Source organism: Paroedura picta, chromosome 3 (assembly GCF_049243985.1).
Source record: "Paroedura picta isolate Pp20150507F chromosome 3, Ppicta_v3.0, whole genome shotgun sequence".
NCBI lineage: Eukaryota > Metazoa > Chordata > Lepidosauria > Squamata > Gekkonidae > Paroedura > Paroedura picta.
The window spans coordinates 43,202,501-43,224,162 of NC_135371.1; the positions used below are offsets into that span (position 1 = coordinate 43,202,501).

Below are 21,662 nucleotides of genomic sequence, written 5' to 3' on the forward strand. Positions count from 1 at the left end.
CAGCAAAGAGAGAAAGAAAGAAAGAAAGAAAGAAAGAAAGAAAGAAAGAAAGAAAGAAAGAAAGAAAGAAAGAAAGAAAGAAAGAAAGAAAGAAAGAAAGAAAGAAAGAAAGAAAGATCTTCAGGAGGGGAATTTGGGATGGGAAAATGGCCATCACTCAGAATTTTCCCATCCCATAACTCTTTTTCACTTAAAAAACATCAATAGGAGTTTCATGTTCATGTAATGCCTCATTAGGCTCAGAGAATAAACAGGAACAACCCAGCAGCAAAATTGCCTGAAAACAGAATGGTGCTCCAGATTCTCAGAAGGAAGGGTTTTGTGCAATTACTAGGCAGGTGGTGTTGCCTTAGGGGGCCACTGGATATGCATTTGGTTTAGCCGAGTCAGTACCATAATGGTCCTGCTGCCCAGGATTGTGTATCTGGGCTCCAGCCCTATTGAGCTGGTATTTGCCCCAATGGGACACTGGATTCAGCTGCTGGGCTCCAGTACATTGCACTGGTTCTGCTGTCCCTGTAGAAATGCCCCCACCCCCTCAGTTTCAGCTTCTGAGATTCTCTGATGTGAACTTAGTCCTGCTCAGTTGGCACTCGGTGGCACTGAACTGGGCTGGCTTTGCAAAAATACTTCACTTTCACTGCAGAGATTCTCTGGGACATTCTGCTGGCCTATTAGGGCCTTGCCCTCCCCCCTCCCCCACAGGAAACAACAGAGAATGGGGGCACCTTCTTTGGGAGCCCACAGCATTGGACCCTCTTGTTTTGAGGAGAGGCTCCACCAGCTCTGCTAAAAATTTGGTGCCTCTATCTCAACCCCTCCCCCACCAGACCACTAAATGGACTTTGGTTTGATTTCCCATTGACTTTAATGGTTCCATAGGGTATACTGGAGCTGAATACATTTGGGAATCCTGAATTTTGCTGAATTTGAATCCAAGTTCCGATATTGGTATTCAAGTATATCAGCATATACCAAGTGTTTTCAAGTTTAATTTATCCAAACCATGGCTTCAGCAGGGGAGAGGCATCAATGAGGCATAATAGTAGAGTCTGTCCCCCAAAGCTACCATTTGCTCATGGGGAACAAATCACGGTAGTCTGAAGATCTGCTGTAATCCTAGGAGTCCCCCAGCCCCATCTGGAGGTTGGCAACCGTCCATGAAGGGAGCTTTGACTCTTAAAAGCTCATAGCCCCAAAATCTTGTTGGCCTATAAGGTGCTACAGGACTCAAAACTAGCTGTTCCACTGCAGACCAACATGGCTACTCACTGAAAGTATCTGGATCATCCAAGTTGCTCCAGCCAGATAAGCCCTGTCATGGCCCCATGATCAGAAGGTAAACTTACGAGAGGGAGAGGGTGAGGTGGAACCTTTGGCGCAGTCCTCGGAACATGACGAAAGATTTGGGGGGGAAGGAGCGTGTGGATACTTCACAGTAAGGCTTCTCAAAGCCCCCAGGTGGGCACTGGCATAGGAAGCCACCATCTGCAGAGTTGGTACAGGTGCCTCCATTCCTGCACACCCCAGGAACACAGCGGCCAGTCCGGCTGTCCACTTCACAGTTGTCACCTGTTAGGAAAGAGTAAGGGAAAAACAGCTCCAGGGGGGCTTCTAGATACAGAAGACTCACACCCCCTGAAGAATATCAGACTGCAGCTCCTGGCCTGAATATTGACATGAGAAGGAGAGCAGGGAATCAAACCCAGCAGATGCTGATCTGAACCACTAGACCATGCTGGCTCTTGAAATTAAATCTTCAGAATGTCATGACCACTTATGCAGTTCCTCTAACAAAGCACCTTAAACTCAACACAGGCACTTTCTACAAGGATATAAACTGCAGCCCCCTCAAACTGCTGATCCAGAGGTCTGTTCTCCCCAAGATTCAACAAGCTATATTTCAAAGCATATCTGTGAAAACTTCCTGGGATGTATCCCTGCATGTCCCTCAGGTCTTCATACATCAAAGGACTGGTTTCCTAAGACAAGCATCTCTAGAGTCCTCCTCGCCTGGGGAGTAATCATTAGCTGATTAGTACATGAAATGCCAAGGACATCAATCCAGACGAAAATGTTCAGCAGGGAATGTGGTTAAGAGTTTGTATGACGATGCACCGAGACTGGCAGTTTCTCTGCTATTCTTGCTGACAATGGAAAGGAATGTGTGGGAAGAACCCCTAAGTAGGGGGGGCTCTTGTGGGACTTTAAAACTGGCCAGGTGGGAGCTCTGGAAGGTTTTGATGGCTGAAAGCTCATGTTCTCATGTGACAGTGAACACAGACATCATGAATGTATGTACACAATATGCATTCAATTGCAGTTGAAAACAGGCACAAGTATTTGAATGAATGTAAGCTTTGTGCCATACATTCACCCATTAAATGGAACATAAGACTTACTTAATGCACGTATTTAAAAAAAAAACAAATGCACCCCACACAGATTATATGTGCATCAGCTGCAACTTTGGAAAAGTTCTATAGACTCTGTTAAAAAAAGAACGGCAATAATGGATGAAAAGGTTTTTTTTTTCTTTAAGCCATTTGTGTACGACTTTTCCATTTTGAAATCTGCAAAGAGGTTTGCAAAATTAGAAACAGAACATCACCCACAGACATTAAGATATCAACCACTTAATCAGTAAAACTGCAATAAAAAAGAATGGAAAATCCCGATTCCCCAAAAGCATTTTTGAAAAAAAGAATGTTTTGAGTGCTGTTGAAAGAATAACGGGGAGCCAAACACATTTCTTAGTTGGAGGATGGGAGGGCACCTCCAGAGCGACCACAAACAACATTCTGCTTCTAATGTTCTCCAGATAATATGAGATGCCAGAGCTCATTAGCAGATCTTAAATATTGAGGACTGTCATACGGGAGTTACTCAGGACAGAACCCATTGCAAACTTTAAACTGAGCCCACAAACAAGCAGGGAGCCAGTGCAGGAGTTTCAAAACTAGTCACATACAAGGAAGCCAGTTTGACCCCACCAGTAACTAGATAGTGACATTTTGTACCAGCTGAACTTTTAGAGATGACTTTAATGGCAAAACCACCTTCCCCCATAGAGAGCAGTCTAGTAACCCAGGCTGGAAGGACTGTGGTGAGGTCCCTGCCTTCAAGGGATGCATCTACCTGGCAGAGCCCCCTGGGCTGCTGTACTACCTGGACATCCAGGAGCAAAGCTAGATCCAGAAGTGCCCCCCCCTCCGAAAAGCATTGCATTGAGTTAGGAGTGAGGCACCCTGGGAAGCTGTTCACAGGAGCATTACAGCTGGGACCCAACACAGCAGCACTAATAATGCTGCAACTTGAAAAGGCTGAATGATGCAGGTGGGGGAAGAAACCATCTATCTCCTTGCTTTAGTCTTCTGGATTTACTACCAAGATCCCCAAAGCAAGGCAGTTTCCTCTTGTGATCTGCTATTACGGTGTATCTTGCAGCTTCCTGGGCCTTTATTACTGTTGATTAATAATGGCTTGCTTTACGGAACATCTTCCAGTAGTTACCTTTGTCATCTCCCCCCCCCTGCGAAGTCTGTTAGGCTCGTAAACATCTGCTGATCGGGTCACCTATGGCAAGTAAAATCACCTCCTGGCATCTGGCTAGGCTGATAGAAATAGGCCTTATACAGCAGCCCCTTCTGCAGCATTTTGTGCAACCCCACAGCATGATGATCAATGGTGACGTGTTTCTGAAATAAGCCCACACTTCTGGCACCTTAAAGACTAAGAAGATTTTATTCCAGTATTACGGGCCAAGCCCATTGCATTCAGGAATACAACAGGCACTAGATTGGGGGTGGGGTGGGAGGACTCTGCAGACGGCCTCCCCCTTGGCCTCCCCCGGACCTGGAAAGGCTGCAGGCAGGTGTTAGGGAACTCACCAGCAGGGACAGCTCTCACTCAGCAAGGATCTGCAGCCTCCAAGCCTCAGAGGGAAATGGAAGGAGGAGGGGTAGTCAGGGGTGGAGGACGGAAGGCAATTGGTTGGCCGCTGGACAGACAGGCAGGCTGGTTGGAGGAGGAGGCACTCAGGGGCAGGACAGACGCCCCGAGTGGGTGTTAAGTGCTGAGTAGCACTTAAACCATGACACACGCTCCTCCTCCAAGGCCTTACCAGAAATATATTATGTAGAACAGATATAATGGCATGGACTAGAGCCCAGTCAGTTAGATGTTTTTTCATAGATCCTCCTTAGACATATGTTATGAAGAAAACAGCTGTAGCCAGAAAGGCCATGAAATGCTAATTCAGCTAATTCTGAACATGGCCTTACTATTCTTATTGCAAGCATAGAGAGTTTGAAGAGAAGAAAACAAGAAGAGAAAAGCTGCTTTTTTGCACCCTGCTTTTCACTACCCAAGGGAGTAGGAATCAAAATGACTTACAAACACCTTTCTGTATTCTTGGTGCTTGGGGGAGGGGGTACAGTGGGAGGGCTTCTGTAGTTCTGGCCCTGCTGGTGGGCCTCTTGATGGTACCTGGGTTTTGGTCACTCTGTGACACAGAGTGTTGGACTAGATGGGCTACTAGCCTGATCCAACATGACTTTTCTTATGTTCTTATGTCCAGGCCTCAGTGGGCCAAGAACAGAAAGAGGGGATACTTCTATAAAAGAGCTGAAGCGAAGCCATGTGGGTACCTGCTCACACACAGGAGCTTTAAAAATAATGCCAACAGAGATCTCAGAAAGTATTATGGAGTTGTTAGCAAGAATAAGGAGCAGCCGAGGGGAGGGGGAGAAAGTGGTGGCAGGAAGGGTGGGGGGCACGGAGGAGGAGGAGAGCTGCTTTTTTATACCTGCTTTTCACTACCCAAAGGAATAAAAAAAGTCTTACAAACACCTTTCCCTTCCTTTCCCCACAGCAGACACCCTGTGAGATAGGTGGGATTGAGAACTTCTCTGTGAGAACATCTCTAAGAGAACTGTGACTAGCCCAAGGTTACCCAACTGGCTGCAGGTAGAGGAGGAATGGGGAAGAAGAAGAAGAGTTGGTTCTTATATGCCGCTTTTCTCTACCCGAAGGAGGCTCAAAGCGGCTTACAGTCGCCTTCCCATTCCTCTCCCCACAACAGACACCCTGTGGGGTAGGTGAGGCTGAGAGAGCCCTGATATCACTGCCCGGTCAGAACAGTTTCATCAGTGCCGTGGCGAGCCCAAGGTCACCCAGCTGGCTGCATGTGGGGGAGTGTAGATTCGAACCCGGCATGCCAGATTAGAAGTCCGCACTCCTAACCACTACACCAAACTGGGAATCAAACCCAACTCTGCAGATTAGAGTCTGCTGCTGATTAACCACTATACCACGCTGGCTCCCTAGAGAGGACATGGCGCAGAAGAGGAGGAGGAGGAGGAGCAAGATGATGGGGAGGATAAGAGGTGGCAGCAATAGGGGAAGAAAAGAAGGTGGTGGAAGGGAAAGGAGAAAGGAGGAGGAGGCAGTCAGTAGGATGAGCAAGATGCAGTATGGGACCCCCCATGTCCTCATGAATGTGTGTGATGGTTCCTTCTTATGCGCACATCTGATGGCAGGATCTAGTTCCCAAATATTTATGCTGGAATCAACAAATTTAAAAGTTCCACAAGACTCCTGTCTGTTTTCACACATCTACCATCTCTCATTTCAAGTCCTGTTTAGGAAACTGTCATTGATGGCCGTATCGCCACTCCTTTTGCTACTCAAGTGCTGAGCACTTAGAACAAGCAAGGACATATTACAGAGAGATTTTGTGCCACTTGTTTTGCTCTCTTCTCACGGTTAAAGCCAATGGAACAATTGGTTCTATCGACATCTTCTAACTGGTCATCGTACAGAGGCTTTGTGAAGAGACCCTGGGACAGGAGGTTGATGACACCAAGTGGCAATCATAGCGTAGCTCTGGTGGCTTGCCTGTGCCAAGCAGAAATGCCCTTCGGCCACCTCTGAAAAGTCTCTTGATAATTCTCTTCCCAGAAGCGAACTTTTCCAAGGGCCCTAAATGGGAGACATCTGCCCCATACCCATTGCTGTTTACCCAGATGGCCACTTGGTGTCACTAACTGCTGTTCAGTGCCCTTGGAAGTTCAGCAGAGCTGTGAAGAGTTCATTCCCGCCCTCCTCTTGACGGGATGAACTCTCCACTGTTGGCACCAAGACAGGAATGTTGTGTTTGCTGTAGAGTCTTCTCTGCTGCCTGGAGATGTTGGGTTGGGGAAAGAGAGTTTTGCTCCCCGTTCAGGGATATGCCATCATGTACGGGAGACTGCAGCTTTTTGTCAGAGCTGAAACAAATTCCTTCAGCCCCTTGGTCATGGTTGGCAAGGCTCCTAGGAGGCCTGGGCAGCACAGCTGGGCTTAGTCCAGATACCCCCCTGTTTGCTAAAGTAGGAAGTCCATCCCACCATAGTTGGACAGAGGTGGCCCCCAGAGGGTGGTGCAGGCAAGAGATATCCTCGTCTCCACCACGGTGCACCACTGCAGTGTGAAGGGAAAGACCACCCCTTCTTGTTAGCTGCTGCTGCTGCACCTACCCCAGGAGCCGCCACTGCCACAACTGAGAGATCATATCTCCCAGAACTGTAAAAACCTTTTTCGGGGTGTGTCTCTACTAGATTCCATCAATCAGATCAGGGATTCTGGAGGCAAAAGGGGCTATTTCTGATCAACAGAAGCTGGAAAGCACCTCTGCCTAAGAAACAAACACAAACCCATGCCTATCTAGCAGCAAAGAGAAATCCAAGAAGCTGTTCCTGCTGGCTACACTATAGCAAGGAAAGAGACAATCTCCCAGGTACAAGATACCAGTGACTCCCATCTTCCTTTTGCCTGTGGCCTCTGAGGACAGAAGAGCTGAGCTACCTGGGGGCCAGTATGGAGATGCCTGGCTGGGGTCTAAGGAGCATGTGGGCCCTTTCATTTGCTGAACTGTGTCTAGGAAGGGGCCTCTGCTGGAATGAAAGCTGGGAATGAGGCAGTGCTGATCAGGGTACCAGTAAAGCTCTGGACTGAGAAACAAAAACCAGAAAACCAGAGACTAGTGCAAGTTAGATCCCTCATGTCGCGACCCTCCTGACAGTTGCCACTCACCACAGACAATAATTGTTAAGGGGAGGGGAGGGAAGCAACCAACAAAAGAAAAACCCCTCCTTCACGGAGTTATCTGAGAAAAGACAGGCCAAATGTCATGTACTTAACATCTGTCTCAAATTGAAGAACCATTCTGCCTTTCTGTTGCCAGCAGTGGAGACTTCAGCCCTTCCCTTAAGTTCCATGAACAAGCTGCCCAAATGTAAGATCCAAGGAGTGCCAATGGTGGTAGGATCTCACCTGTAGAATGCCTTCACCCATGAGGTTCACCTAACACCCACCTTACTTTCCTTTAGGGGCCAGGCACAAATGTTTCTTTTGACCCAGGTATGAATTGAAGGATCCATCTTTTAAATCTGTTTGTGGTTTTATGACTTTTTGATGTCATGCTTATATATATATATATATATATATATATATATATATATATATATATATATATATATATATATATATATATATATATATATATATATATATATATATATATATATATATATATATATATATATATATATATATATATATATATATATATATATATATATATATATATATAACATTTTAGTTTGTGTCCCACTTGGACCAAGTCTCTTGTGAAGCAGCATAGATCTTCCTAATAAATAATATTATAAGCAGAAGAATCATGCCAAACAACTAGTTAGATGGAGATCTGTCAGAAGGAACCTACTTCACTTTGGATCATCAACCTGCAGGTCGGGCCTGGAGACCTCTTGGAATTAAACTGATTTTGAGGGTGGGCTATATGGCTTTATACCCCTCTGAGCTCCCTCCCTTCCCTAACCTTCACCCCATAAACCTCCAGGAATTTCCCAAGTCAGGGTTGGCAACCCTAGCTCCACCTTCCATCTATCTACCCATTCTGCTTCTGTTCAGTATGCTTAGTTTAGCAGATCTGAGGGCACTCCTTTGCAACAGTTCCTAGGAAGAATGGCAGTAGTTAGTGCTCTCTCTCTCTCTCTCTCTCTCTCTCTCTCTCTCTCTCTCTCTCTCTCCTGATTTTTTGCTTTGTTGCTGTCTACTTAAATATGGGAAACAGGGAGATGCCAGGAAGTGACAGGGAAGCAAACACATTAACCCTTTTCTTAATGTGTGCTCACACTTCAAACACATGGGGTTAATTACCATTGACTTTGCTTATCTCTTCACCAGCCAGGCAAAGAGGCCTGCCTCTTTCACTCCTGTCAGCCACAATCTCCAAAGTCCTTTGGGTTGGGGGAGGAAGGCAGACTAGACGGCACAAGCCAATAACTCATTCTCCAGCCTTTTTATCCATTGGAAGCTTCTGGCTCTAGTTTTCTTGCTTCTCTGTCCAGTGAACACGTGACCCATCCTGCAGACCAAAGCCACAGGGGCTTGGTGTAGACAGGAACAGCTGTCTTGGCGTCATGAATCATCCCTGTGTGAATCTAGATTAGGGACCTGCTGTGGCCATGAACAGTTCTGTCCTGTTTGTGACGCCATACCTATTTCTCTAGAAGTAAGTCCCACTGAATTCAGTTGGCCTTACTCCAGAGGAAATGCACTTAAGCGTGGGTATATTCAGGTAGAGAGTTGTGTTGGTCTGAAGCAGCAGAACAAAGTTTGAGCCAAGAGGTACCTTCAAGTCCAACAAAGTTTTATTCATGGTGTAAGCTTCTGTGTGTTCTGAGGTAATTCTGTGCATAGTTCAGACACTTAAAGCTATAAGAAGCTGCACTGTGCACACAATTCAATGCAATCCAGTGAACGCTTACTTGGCAATAAGTCCCAGGGGAATTACTTCTGAGTAAATCTTCTTGACTCGAGCTGCATGGTAGTGCTATTCTTCCTCCTCCTTTCAACACTTCATCAAAGGGATTTCTATCTTATTCTTTCTCCACAGAACTCAGGATGGTCTTGCAGAAAGTTACATCTATCCATTCCCACAACAACCTGGTAAGGAAGACTAGGCTGGAAGCACAAGTGTAGTGTACTAGGTAAAAGTGTTTGGATTGGACTTGAGACATCTGGATTCAGATCCCATCCTCAGTCATGATGCTCCCAACCCAGTCATGGTTTCCCAGCAACCCCCCCACCCCCACCCCAAAAAAACACAACTGCACAGGATTTTCAAAAGGATGTCACTGAAACAAGACTCACGTGTGCCTCAAGTAGTTCCTGGGAATCAGGGTAAGTTAGTAGATGGAATGGAATGGGATGATGTGGAGTCTTGACCAAGATTACCCATTGATCTTCATGTCAGAGTAGAGGGTTGAATTCAAGCTTCCTACATGGAACACTATAGGTACTAAATCACACTGGTTCACACTCATTTCTGATCTTACCCTTCTTTGGATCCAGAGGTCCACAACACTACATTTATGAGAATGAACTCAAAGTAATCAGACGTCAAAGCATCATTCTCAGCTCTCCCAGACTCGGACCACCATCTTGGTAACAAAAATTCCAAACATAGTCCTTAAACTGGCCAGGCTGTCTTTCATTCCTCTGGCGAAAAGACTCTAAATCAAGAGTAGTACACAACATCTAGATCGGGGTTCTATAGTTCAACACTGGCAACTCAAGATAATTTATTAATTTATCCTAACCATGTTCACTGGGAAGAGGTCTCACTGATTTATGCAGAAGACACCTCTTTTTAGGATTGTAGTCTGAGGGAGAAAAACAGGCTACAAGACATATGGAGCTACTGTCCTTCTGTGCATCACCTCCCCCCCCCCCTATTCTCTTCCTCACATCATCTGGTTTAATTCCAGTGTGTGACAGGACTGGAAACTGTCTCTCAGGAAAGGAACCTGACTTTACAAAAACATCTTTTGGGGCCTGACCCTACAGCAACATAATCTTGCCTCACAGCCCACTCTCAGCCTACAATGATTTGTGGCTGCCTTTATTCCCTCCACAGTCACTGTGCCCAGAGGCCAGCCCTTTGCATTTCCTGAGCCTTGTTTCATGTTTACACCTTGAGAGGATTTAAGTCAGGCCCGTATTTCCTTCAGTAATCAATAAATTGCAGCATAGTTCATGGACTTAAGGTTCATTGACTTTATCTTCCCCTTCCCACTGTTGCTTTTGTACACCGAGACCCCTGGAATTCTGTTCCTCTAGCTCAGGGCATCTTCACAAGCCTGGAAACAGTGTCCTGTGGGAGGGGAAACCCATAAAACTGACCTGTCCACCTCCGCCAACAAAGTCCACCCTTCTGAGGGTAAGAGCAAGCATCCGGATGCAACCCATGATGCAAAACACCGCCATGAAAATACTTTGTTATCCCCAATGACAAAAGCAGTCCTGGTGTCCATATATCTAGCAGACACCCCCATTCCACTGCTGTAGTGGTTACAGCTGTGCTTCTTGGTGTTGAGCAGACTGGCAAGAAGCAAAACAGTTCCACGTGGCCCCAGGGGAAAGTGTGGTTGGAAAGATTTATAGCTCAAAGCATGGCTGGCTGTGCTGCTATCTCCATCCCTTCCTTTCTCATCTATCCTACCTACTCACCCTTATAAAGAAGGCCTCCCGGGAATTCCACAACAATGGTCTGTCCAGCAACTATTTCCACTACCTCTTGCAAAGCAGCCCAAGCATGGAGCGTGCCTGGAACTGCTAGCCATCATGACATTTTCCTCCTAACTGGATCTCTGTTTATTTATAATTTGATTCATTGACTGCACCTTTCCTGCAAGCGAGCTTGGGGCAGTTTGCAACAAAAGTTATCATTTAAAATCAATTCTCCATAAAATATATTAAAATACAGTAAAATATTTTAAGAATCATAAATTCTGAAATGTTCCACCCTTCCGACATTTAATTTGGTCACCATTACCTTGCTGGTGATTTTCAGGTCTTCTGGTGGCAATGGGCAATGGGGGGGCCTCTAGTGGGGAGCGGGGCATGCAGGGGGAAAGGAGGAGGAGGCCTGATGAACTGCCCTGGTCTCAACCGTAAGCCTGGTGGAAGAGCATCATTTTACAGGCCCCCCGTCAGGGCCCGGATTGCCATTGGCCACTCATTTCACCACGTCTGAGAACGACCCCATAAGGCACGAACATACGCCAATGAAATATTCTAAACATTATTTTTTGGAAAGGCTAACTTCAGACTGAGAAAACTAATAGGAGCAATCACTGAAGAAGGGAAAACCTAGGATCCCAATTTGATTGCTAAAGCTATTTGATTACTAAAGTTGTTCAAAATAAATCACTGGACTATATACGGACTTGGAACCGATTTATTCTCAGCCTCAGATTTCCTAGTTCCTTTATAACTCATTTCACCAGGCAGGAGCCAGGGCTGAAAAGGCCATGGCTCCGGTTGAGACCAGTCGGATCTCTCTATAAAGCACAGAGTGGCTTGGATTGGGCTTTGAGGAGCTTGACAAACGGTGGGAAATTCTGCATTGAGGGCGGTGATGTATTACTTTGTGGCCAGAACCGATTGAAATCCTACCACAATACAGTACACTGCTGTACAAAGGTATAAATCAATACTGGACTGCCTGAGCTGGAAGGTGGGAAAAGGTGATAAAATGATCTCTAGGTGAGGAAAATAGTCAGCAGTGGGTAGGTATGGAATGCTGGGAAAGAAACTTTCTGGAAGTTCCAGGAAGCATTTAATCCCCTTCTGTTATGGAGCCAGACTCAGATGTGGTAGAGTTCCAAAAATACATTCTTAGCCCCGCAGAACTTCACAGAATAAGAGAGCGTTTGTAGCCCTGCAGTAATTCTTATTGGATTTGGCCATTGAGCACAGGTTGCAGGGGAAGGAGTGGAAGAATCTTGGACTGTGCTTTGTTGCCTACCAGGCATAAGGAGCAGATGTAGGAATCGCAGGCCCCTCCTCCACTTCTGCATTAATCATGTCTCTTGTGAATAATTGATAGGCAGCATGTACACTCTGTGTGTACAGCAAAAGACTTGGAGAACATGATTCTGGTTGAGTTAAAAGTGTGACATTATTAGGAGGGTGATACGACAAGCGATTGTTGTGTCTTCTCTTTATGTGGATGTTTGATCAGGGGGATGTGCCAAACGATTTATGACATGCCCAGGCTAGGCCGACTACCGACCGGCTTCATGATCCCTCACTTATCATTTCAGTCTCCTTGCTCCTAAGTTTTTCTCTACCCCATACCTCCCCCTTTTCATTGGTCTCCACCCATTCCAGCCCTACAGTATATTTGGACATCTGCAAAAATTCAAATATGCACTGCAATTGGAAAAAGAACATACACAAATAAAGCACATGGAGCTTTCCTGAAATAAAGACTTTGAACTGTTTTAATACACACCGTACCCACTCTTAGATGTGAATATGGGAGCCTATGAAAATAGAATCTTGGGTTTTCTCTAGAAAATACCTCCGGCTACGACCACCTTTCCTGCTCAGTGAGAATCAAGCCCTTACCTGTGAAATGCTGACGGCAGATGCAGGTGTAACCACCTTCCTTGCGGGTGCAGACACCTCCATTTTGGCAAGGGTTGGAGTAACAGAGGTTGATCTCCATTTCACAGTAGTCCCCAGTGAAGCCCTGGGGGCAGCGGCATCTCAGACCTGTGATGGGGTGGATGGGCCGGAAGAGGGTGGATGGGGAGGCGATGAAGGGAGCTGAGCTGTCAAACTTGAGCACGGAGATGCACTTCATGTAATTCTGGCAAGGCTCACGGAGGCAGACGTTATCATCAAAGGGCAGCACCTCCAGCATGGAGACTGAGGTCAGGGTCATGCGCTTCATGTACAGTTGCTCCTGAAGTTCTTCAGAGCTGAAGAAGTGGCCGCCTCGAGGTGCCATTGCTGAGAAACTGACGTTCAGCACTTGGCCTCCAACATCTGTGTCATTCTGGATGTTAAAGATGAAGACATCCTCCTTGGGTGTGGCTAGCACTGTGGCCACACCCTCCAAAAAACTGGCTAGAAGTGGTGAGAGGAACCGCTCTTGCCACATGTTTTCTAGACGCACCGTGATGCTGTTGGCTAACATATCCTCAGTGATTACAATGACCCGCAGGACGCACTGCGCTGTGACGCTGTGGATCCCATCTGCAGAGTAGACATAGAAGAAGTTAGAACAGGGGTTCTCAAATTGGGAGAGAACCAGCTTCCACAAATCCCAGAAATAAAAACATTCATCTCCCAAACATTGTCATTATTTTGCCTATGACGAACCGATGGTTCAATGTGTGGCTTCAATCTGTGTCCAGGTCACAAGTCACCATATCCATCTTCAGGCTATTTCTAGAGGATTCTAAAGTGGTGGAGAACTGATTTGGAGGCTCAAGCTGAATTGACCATATTGAACAATGGGCTGAAATTGGTTCTGTGAACTGACATAAATTCAGATCAACAGGTATGTGATAGTGCTGGTGAGGAGCTCAACATTTTGCAGTGTGTCCTCCACTCTGACAGGACAACGCACAGCCCCTTAGAATGTTCTCCTAGAGACACTTGCAAATTCTGAAACTTCACTGCCATTACAGGAACCAGGCAATGCATCTGTCCCTGAATCTTCCTCCCTAAGGTCTCTCACCCCCTCTCCCTGGCCTGGTTTCTCTGTGGCCTCAGTTCTCTTGTTTGTTCTCCTCTGCTGACTTAGTCCTGCTTCAGTGACTCCCCCTCCCCTTTCTCCTTTTGCTCCTGCACATTGTGATGTTCCCCCCCCCTTTTCTCCTCCCTTTGCGTTTTCACCTCTCCTCCATGGACTTTCCTTTCATTCCAGTCACTCTCCCCTTCTCATTCCTCTGCACACCTCACACCCTCTTCCCCTCTCCCTTTCTCTCCTTTGCCTTCCCTCTTGAAGAATCCAGTCACATTCACAGGTGGGTCCAGTTTTGACCAGAGTCCATGGGGGGACACATCTAGTTTAATGGGAGGACGTCAACCAGGCATTGTTTAACTGCTGGTTGCTTGTTCATCCCCCTACTGTGTGATTTACATTCCTCAATTTGGGTGATTTACGGCTTTTATTACATTCCCCGACTGGGTGTATTTTATCGCCTTGCGTTCTAATCAAGCCTTCCTTTCTGGCTTTTATCTCTGCCTATCTGTGCCCAATAAATATCAAGTCAATGTTGTTTCTCCCTGTCTCAGTCTCTCTCTCTCCACCTTATGCTTGCCTCAGAAACATTGCCCCAAGATTATACTTGTGTATACAAGGATCTAAAGTCTATACCAAGGTTGAGTGTTGGGATGGGTCAAGTCCACCCTTTGGTAACACCTTCTGAAGCCAAGGTTGCCACCCACTTTGAAGAACATGCCCCACAGAGTAGCCTGAAGGGGCAGAGCATCGTTTCATCTAAAAACTGAATGTGCTGAACAAAGGTTCCCAACTCTTTTAATGCAGATGTGTCCCAAGGTTCAGGTCAAGCAGTGTGTGAGGGAGGGGGGCTTAGCTCTGAACATGCTTGTAGGCAGAGAGAGATGTGGTAGAATATGCTGAGCACAGAGGAAAGGGAAAAGGAATGATTAGCACACTGTTGCTTTTAATTGCTGCCTCCCAAACCCCCAGAGAGCTGGGACGAAGGCAGGAACTAGACCTTAGCTGCTCCTGTGGCCAGCAGGAAATTTATGCCTTTGCAGAATCCTGTGACCCACAGGCTGACTTGCCTTGGGAACATCTGTCAATTGTAAGCTGTTCAGGGCAGGGAATGAGTTTTATTGATTCTCAGCAAGGAACGAAGGAAATGTACAGCACAGTAGAAATGTTTTACAGTAACCACAAGGACCCTTGTGAGTCACCATTCAGCAGTCTGCTTTCCTCTTCTGAGTCCCGGCTTATTAACTCACTTGCTGCTTGTCACACACACACAAACACAAAACCTCTCATTTCCCTCAGGATTTCTGGCTGTCCTTCATTCCAAGGAGTGATGCCTGGGCCGCATTAGGCACTGCATGTTCAAGCACAAAAAGGAGCTTCTGACCAACACTGCTGCCCACTGGCAATTGTTTAACATGTTCATTCTTAGAAGTCTGCTCTGACCACATGGGAAAAGAGTCACACAGAATTCAGTGGAATAATAATAATAATAATAATAATAATAATAATAATAATAATAATAAAGGCCAATCAAAACGTAAGGAAATTTAAAAGTTCCATATTGGTGCTATTTCAGAACAACCTGAAAAAGCAAACCATCAGCCAGGTGGTTTAGTTCAGCCCCTGTGAACTAAGGACAAAATGTGTCTCCTCCATCACATGCCCGACGTCTCAGCCGTCTGCTCCTTGGCAACCCCGCCAGGATAATCAGCACGCAGCGCCTCCATTCTATACTGTCAGTCCCGGAAAGGGGTTACAATGTTCTCTGATATTTAATTGGATCGAGAAAGCATAATGTGTAATTTTGACATATGTTGTACTATGTTTAGATTGCATTTAAATAAGCTACTTTCTTAAGCATGAATCCTAGCATTATAACAAGCAAAGATGCCAGTGTATGTTTCGTAGTCCTGTTTCAGTGGCCAATGATATACCTGCCCTTAGAGCTAAACTATATATTATGTTGGAAATCTGATATTAGATTTCACTGCTTATTTTCCTGTGTTTAGCCTCAAAACAGCTGTGGAGGAGGGAACTGGTTGGGATCTGCCGTGCAGGGCAAGGAGGGATGAATTTTTCCCCTAGGGGCTATTTTCCTGATGGAAACTAATTTCCCAAGGTTGCAATCAGTCTCTATAGGGAAAGGCTCCACTCTTTCGTTCCCAAAGGAAGAGCTCAGAACGACACTCCCCTCCTTTTGTAGGTTGTAAATAACAGGAAGAGATTGGAAGCAAGACACACACACCCTATTTTGGAGAGAGACTGTGGCTCCGTGACAGAGCATCTCCTTGGCAGGCAGAAGGTCTCAGGTTCAATCCCCAGCATCTCCAGTTAAAGGGATTCATATGTTATTTGTATGTTTCATTTAATTCATTTGTGCCATGTCTTTCTCCCCAATGGGGCCCCAAAGCAGCTTGCATCTCTTTCCTCTCCTCCATTTTTCTTCACAACACCCCTGCGAGGTAGGTTAGACTGAGAGAGTGTGACTGTCCCAAGGTCACCCAATGAGATTCCATGTCACAAGTGGGGACTTGAATCTGGGTCCAGCACCCTGAGCCACTACACCACACTGTACAGGCCAATGTGAAAAACTTCTGCCTGAGACACTGGAAAGTTGCTGCCTGTGAGAGTAGACGGTATTTTGGCCCTGATGGACCGGTCGTCTGATTCATTATAAGTCAGTTTTATGTATTCATGTACAGTTGGCTCATGATGTTTCATGCCAAGGCCTGCCCTTAAGAAGAAGAAGAAGAGCTGTTTTTTGTACCCTGCTTTTCTCTCCCTGAGGGAGTCTCATAGGAGCATATAACCACCTTCCCTTCCTCTCCCCACAACAGACACCCTGTGAGGTAGATGAGGCTGAGAGAGCTCTGGGAGAACTGTGACTGGCCCAAGGTCACCCAGCAGACCTCATGTGGAGGAGGAACAGGGAATCAAACCCAGTTCTCCAGATTAGAGGCTGCCACTCCTAACCACTGCACCAAGCTGGACCCGCACCAACCTCAGCTCTATGATCTCTGAAGGGACTTGTCTTGGCTTATTCCACACAGGGCTGCACCAAGGAGCTCTCAGAAACCAGCCCCTCCTTTTTTTTCCTTCTTTTTTTTTCTGGTTCCTTCCCTCCTAGCCAAGTCCTCCTCTATGTCTCCAACCATCCATGATAGCTGTCAGGGGAAAACTGCCTCAGCGTGGCATGGCTGTGATGGAAAGGCCCCCTCCTGGGAAAGGTCTTCTGGAGAATAAGAAGTCAAGCCATTCCACCCCAGCCGTTATGTCTTTACACTCTTTGTGCTTTGCTTATACACATTTCAGATACATATTTTTTTTCCTGCTGCTGAAAAATGGAAGGATGATTCTGTGGCGAGTGTGTGCGCTCCTCTCAGCCATAACAAAGCACTGCAGGATATTCCGCCAGCAGCACCTCCACTGCATTAGCCGCCCTCTCTGCACTCCAGAGAAATGCGCTGTTGTGCGACAGCCAGCATCACTCCCACCACTGTCCACGGGTGGTCAGCTGCGTTAATTACCAGGATTAAATCTAGCAGAGCCCTCTCCCCAGGGAGCCCATATTTAGGCGGTATAAGAATGCCACTCTACAAAACAGCGCCTTCTTCTTCACGAAGTCTTGGAGACTGTAATCAAAAAGTTGCATGATGGGCTCCACAGGTGCCAGGTGTCCAGCAGGGCTTGCCTCCCCCTCCCTCACAAACCTACAGCGGCTTTCCACTATGTCCAACCAGACTAGGGGAAGCTTCTTCAGCTTCATCCAATTTACCCTAAGGAGCTGCTGTTGGGGACAGGGCAGATCACAGTGCTCCCATGATTGCCCCTTTAAGTATCTGAAAGACTGTCACTTGGAGGAGGGCGGGAGAAAGTTCCTGTTGGCAGCAGAGGATAGGACCCGCAGAAATGGATTTAAACTCTGTTTAGAACAGTACTGGCTAGATATCAGGGAGCAGAATTCACAGTAGAATAGTAGAATTGACTACCTAGGGAGGTGGTGAGTGCCTCCCTCAGTGGCAGTCTTCAAATAGGGGCTGGACAGATTCTTATCATGGATGCTTTAGGCTGATTCTGCATTGAGCAGTGGGCTGGACTAGATGGCCTGAGTGGACCCTTCCAACTCTATGATTCTATGATTTTTCTCCAGAAGGCTTTGGTTGTGTATATATTCTAGAGCAGGTGTAATCAACCTGTGGTCCTCCAGATGTTCATGGACTATAATTCCCAAGAGCTCCTGCCAGCAAACGCTGGCAGGGGCTCATGGGAACTGTAGTCTATGGACATCTGTAGGACCACAGATTGACTACCCCTGCTCTAGAGGTTTGCAAAGATCCAAACTACACAAAGCACTAAGGATCCCTTAATGAGTCTTTTAACTTCAGAAAGCCACTGTGGGGGCTACATGGATTGGGACACGGGAAGGGTAGTTTGAACAACTGTCCCCCCCCCCCCCTTCCATATGGTGTCCTGGATAAGAAATGGTCCTCCCAGGTTACTGTAAGCTATGGTAGGGAGCCCTTTTTGCAGCTAAATTACACACTAGAGGAGCCAGTCATGGTTGGACCGTATCACAAAGTAACATCACATGTATTAGTTCCAAGAGGTATTTGGAATAAATCATGCAAGTCATGCAAATTGGGTTGCTTTACAGTTTGGGTAGTTCAGAATGGACTTTGTAATATTTTACTCCTTCCCCTCCTTAGGAATGAATGTAAGGATGAGGAGGAAATATGGGGTCCATAGAATACTGGGGAGCAATAAGGGAGGAAGGTACGAAGTGAAACCGTGAGAGTGAACATATTTCCACAATGGAAATCCATCCAATAACCACACCAAAGGCTCCTTTGTACGTTACAATGTAAAATATACGTTTCCCATGATGGTACGTGCTGTAGGGTGCCTAGGCCATCTGAGACCATTTCCACACCAAGGCAGACAGCGTGCGTCGCCTCCTGCTTATAAAAGTGTGATTGTAAACTGTGTGTTTGACCGCTTCCTGATGGGAGACCCCTCCCATGTTATCCCCCCCATCTCATTGTGGTTTTTCCCTTTCTATCAAGGTGGCAGAGAAGCTGGAAATGTGGACAACTTGCAGGTTTCCTCCCACTTCTTGGGTTGTTAATCAATGTAAGCCACCAATCCCCTCTCAGCAGTGGTTTTTGGGATTCAAACATCCCCCCCCCAGTCCCAAACTTGCTTAACAGGTAACTATAAGATGTTTTATGCAGTAAACATGATTATTCTGAGGAATAATGTGAGTCATTGTTGGGAAACTCACAAAAACTCTATCTACAACACTGAAGGAATCCTGCATCTGTGCAATTATTGAGATTGTCCAACCAAGCTCTGGGAAGCTCCCTAAACTACATTACTGGAAAGCTTTATATATACTCTCTGTTAGCGCGACCCAATACTTCCTTGCTCTTTTTCACTTCAGTGAGAAAAGTGACAACTCATGCCTCCCTAAAGCTTCAGTCTTACATGCGGATGAAATAACCGTCTACTGCTGTAGTTATAAAGGTGACCTGGCCACATAAATCTGGTGGGTTTCCTGCATGAATACCAATCTGTACAGCACCTAGGGTTGGGGGCCTTTGATGCAGAGGGGAGGCTAGAGTCAGCGCTAGAGTCAAAGGCCAACTCGTAGATAAAATTAAGTTTGAAGAGAAAGCCAGTAGAGTGTGGCAAAGTGGATTGTTGGACTAAGGCCAGGAGGGTGAGATATGAGTTCCCAGATTAAGCTACCTTGAGGGATTGCTGTGTGGACAAGACGGGGGTCATTCTATACATGCCACCTTGAGCCCCGAGGAGGAAAGGTAGGATACTGTTATCTTAAAAGCATCTTTGTTGTAAATTCTTATACTACCTAACGATTGTATTAATATTGATGTAGGTTTTTTTTTAAAGGAATTTGTGCTTTTTCAAGGCACATCTACAACACTGACCCTCCAGTCTCAGTACCCATTGCTGTTGTTTGGCCTGCTTCCAAACTACTAACAAGTGTCCAAGGAGAGTGTCCATAGGTTCCAGGAGCCTCCAAATGAAACCAACCGCTAGATCTCTCTTGCCACAGTGGCCTTTCTTCACTCCCAGAACATCTGGAGTGCTTTAGATCAGGGGTAGTCAACCTGTAGTCCTCCAGATGTGCATGGACTACAATTCCCATGAGCCCCTGCCAGCAAATGCTGGCTCGTGGGAATTGTAGTCCATGCACATCTGGAGGACCACGGGTTGACTACCCCTGCTTTAGATCAAGGAGCTTTTGGGCCAGGGTCACGAACAGGTAGCTCATGAGCTACTAGTATCTCATCTATGGCTGCAGATTGGTTTCTGCAGCCCCTGGAAGATCTGGGAATAGCTTACAAACCAATCTGCTCTTGGCTGTTTAAAAGCTTTTTATTTCCCAGGATTTCCTTTTGTGCTGTTTAGCTGGTCGCTTTATTTCTGGTGCTCCTCTGAGAGTTTGCATTCTGTTTCCAGGGCAGAACAAAGCTTGTTAACATGCTGGGGGTGGGGAGTATCTCAGGATTTCCCCCCCCCCCATTAGCCGTTGCTTTCATTAAAGAATACACTGGGTGGAGAATCACGCGGTATCAACTACAGTCAGAAGTTGCCATTCTGCTTCCAAATGAGCACTGCAGATGGCTGTGTATGCCACAGTATTACAGACCAGTGATTAAAAGTTACAGGAAAAGCTTGGTCTTCTTACCAGGACTGCCTCAATAACATTTAACCTCACAACCGTCCTATTTTATTACAGCGCTGTTGACTATGGCCCATGTTGGAATATGAAAAGCCAAATCTACTAGGCCCATTTAATGCCTGCCAATATTCACTATGCAGGGCTGGTAAGCAGGCCACAAACAAAGGTGCTTCTGAGAAATGATCACTTCAAACTTGAAATCAGGGTGCACTAACCCCCCCCCCCATCTGCAGAATGGCCCAATAAATTGGAACCTTGCAAGTAATTCTGCTAAATCCACCAATGCGTAGTGATTTTATACACTTAAAAATGATTAATTGTTGTGAGAGTCAGAATTGGGGGGTGGAGAGGAGGCTATTCTTGAGCAAGCAGCCCCTGGGACTACGAGTGACCCTCATGTCCTGGGGCCGAAGGCTGGCAGGGGAAAGTGGCTCAAAATTAAGCCTTGGGCTCTGTCACCTAAGCCGACTTTCTCAATGGGATGGCGACAGAGGGGCCAGGGTCACGAACTGTTAACATGGTGCAGCTGGGGGGGGGAGGCGTATTCCTAGGAGAGTATAGTGGGGGAAGGGGGATCTTCTCAACTCCGCTGTCTGTATAGGAATCGCCAACCCCCCTGCATTCAATATCTCCCGCAGTGCTGGCCTAACAGAGACTTCCAGGCACAGCACTCACAACAAATGGTCACTGTCTGTCAGGGGGAAAGGCACCTGCGGGTTAATGCTTCCCTCGTCCCACTGGACAGCAGCACGCTGATCTCACGGAGGCTGCCTTGGAGGTTAATCGGAGGAGATTCAAGGCAATTTCCTCTAGCGGGAATGCTTCAGAACGGTGACAATGCTTGATGTAAGCATCGCAATCCTTTGCAGGCTTCCTCCTGACTAAGTCCACTGAATTCAATGGGATTGGACTGGACTAACTGGCCACAGGATTGCACAGAAAACCATGCAGACAGGCATAACAGGACTGGTATGCAGGCCACAAACAAAGTCAGAAATTCCTCAAAGTATATCCTGTAATCAGTAGGAGTCTTCCCCTCTTTGCAGCCAATTGGCTGAAGCGAAAGGCTAGTTAGTCCCCGGCCTTGGGACAAATCAATGAGGTTGGGGTTGATGGGGGGGGGAATTGAGTGGGAGGGGAGGGGTTTCTGGCTTGCTCCAGCCACCATGTTGCACGACTTCCCCACCCAGTTCCTTCTCCAGAATCCTGCTAATTATTTCCACCTATTCTTCTTCATACCACAGAGTCAAGACTTCAGGGCTGCAGGGAAAGAATGCTCTCCATTTTCAGAGCACCTCTTGCTGTCGACTGCAATCCTGAGCAGTTATTTTCTTTTCTTTTTGAAGCCTA

General features: G+C 46.5%; 1 protein-coding gene across 1 annotated transcript in view; it reads right to left on the reverse strand.

Moving 5' to 3' along the window:
* The window catches only part of CELSR3 (cadherin EGF LAG seven-pass G-type receptor 3), a 97,480-nt gene that overhangs the window by 54,115 nt on the left and 21,703 nt on the right, over window positions 1–21,662 (reverse strand). Inside the window, 2 exon segments of the mRNA XM_077325430.1 lie at window positions 1,350–1,572; window positions 12,481–13,113. Coding sequence (XP_077181545.1) covers window positions 1,350–1,572; window positions 12,481–13,113 — 856 coding nt within the window.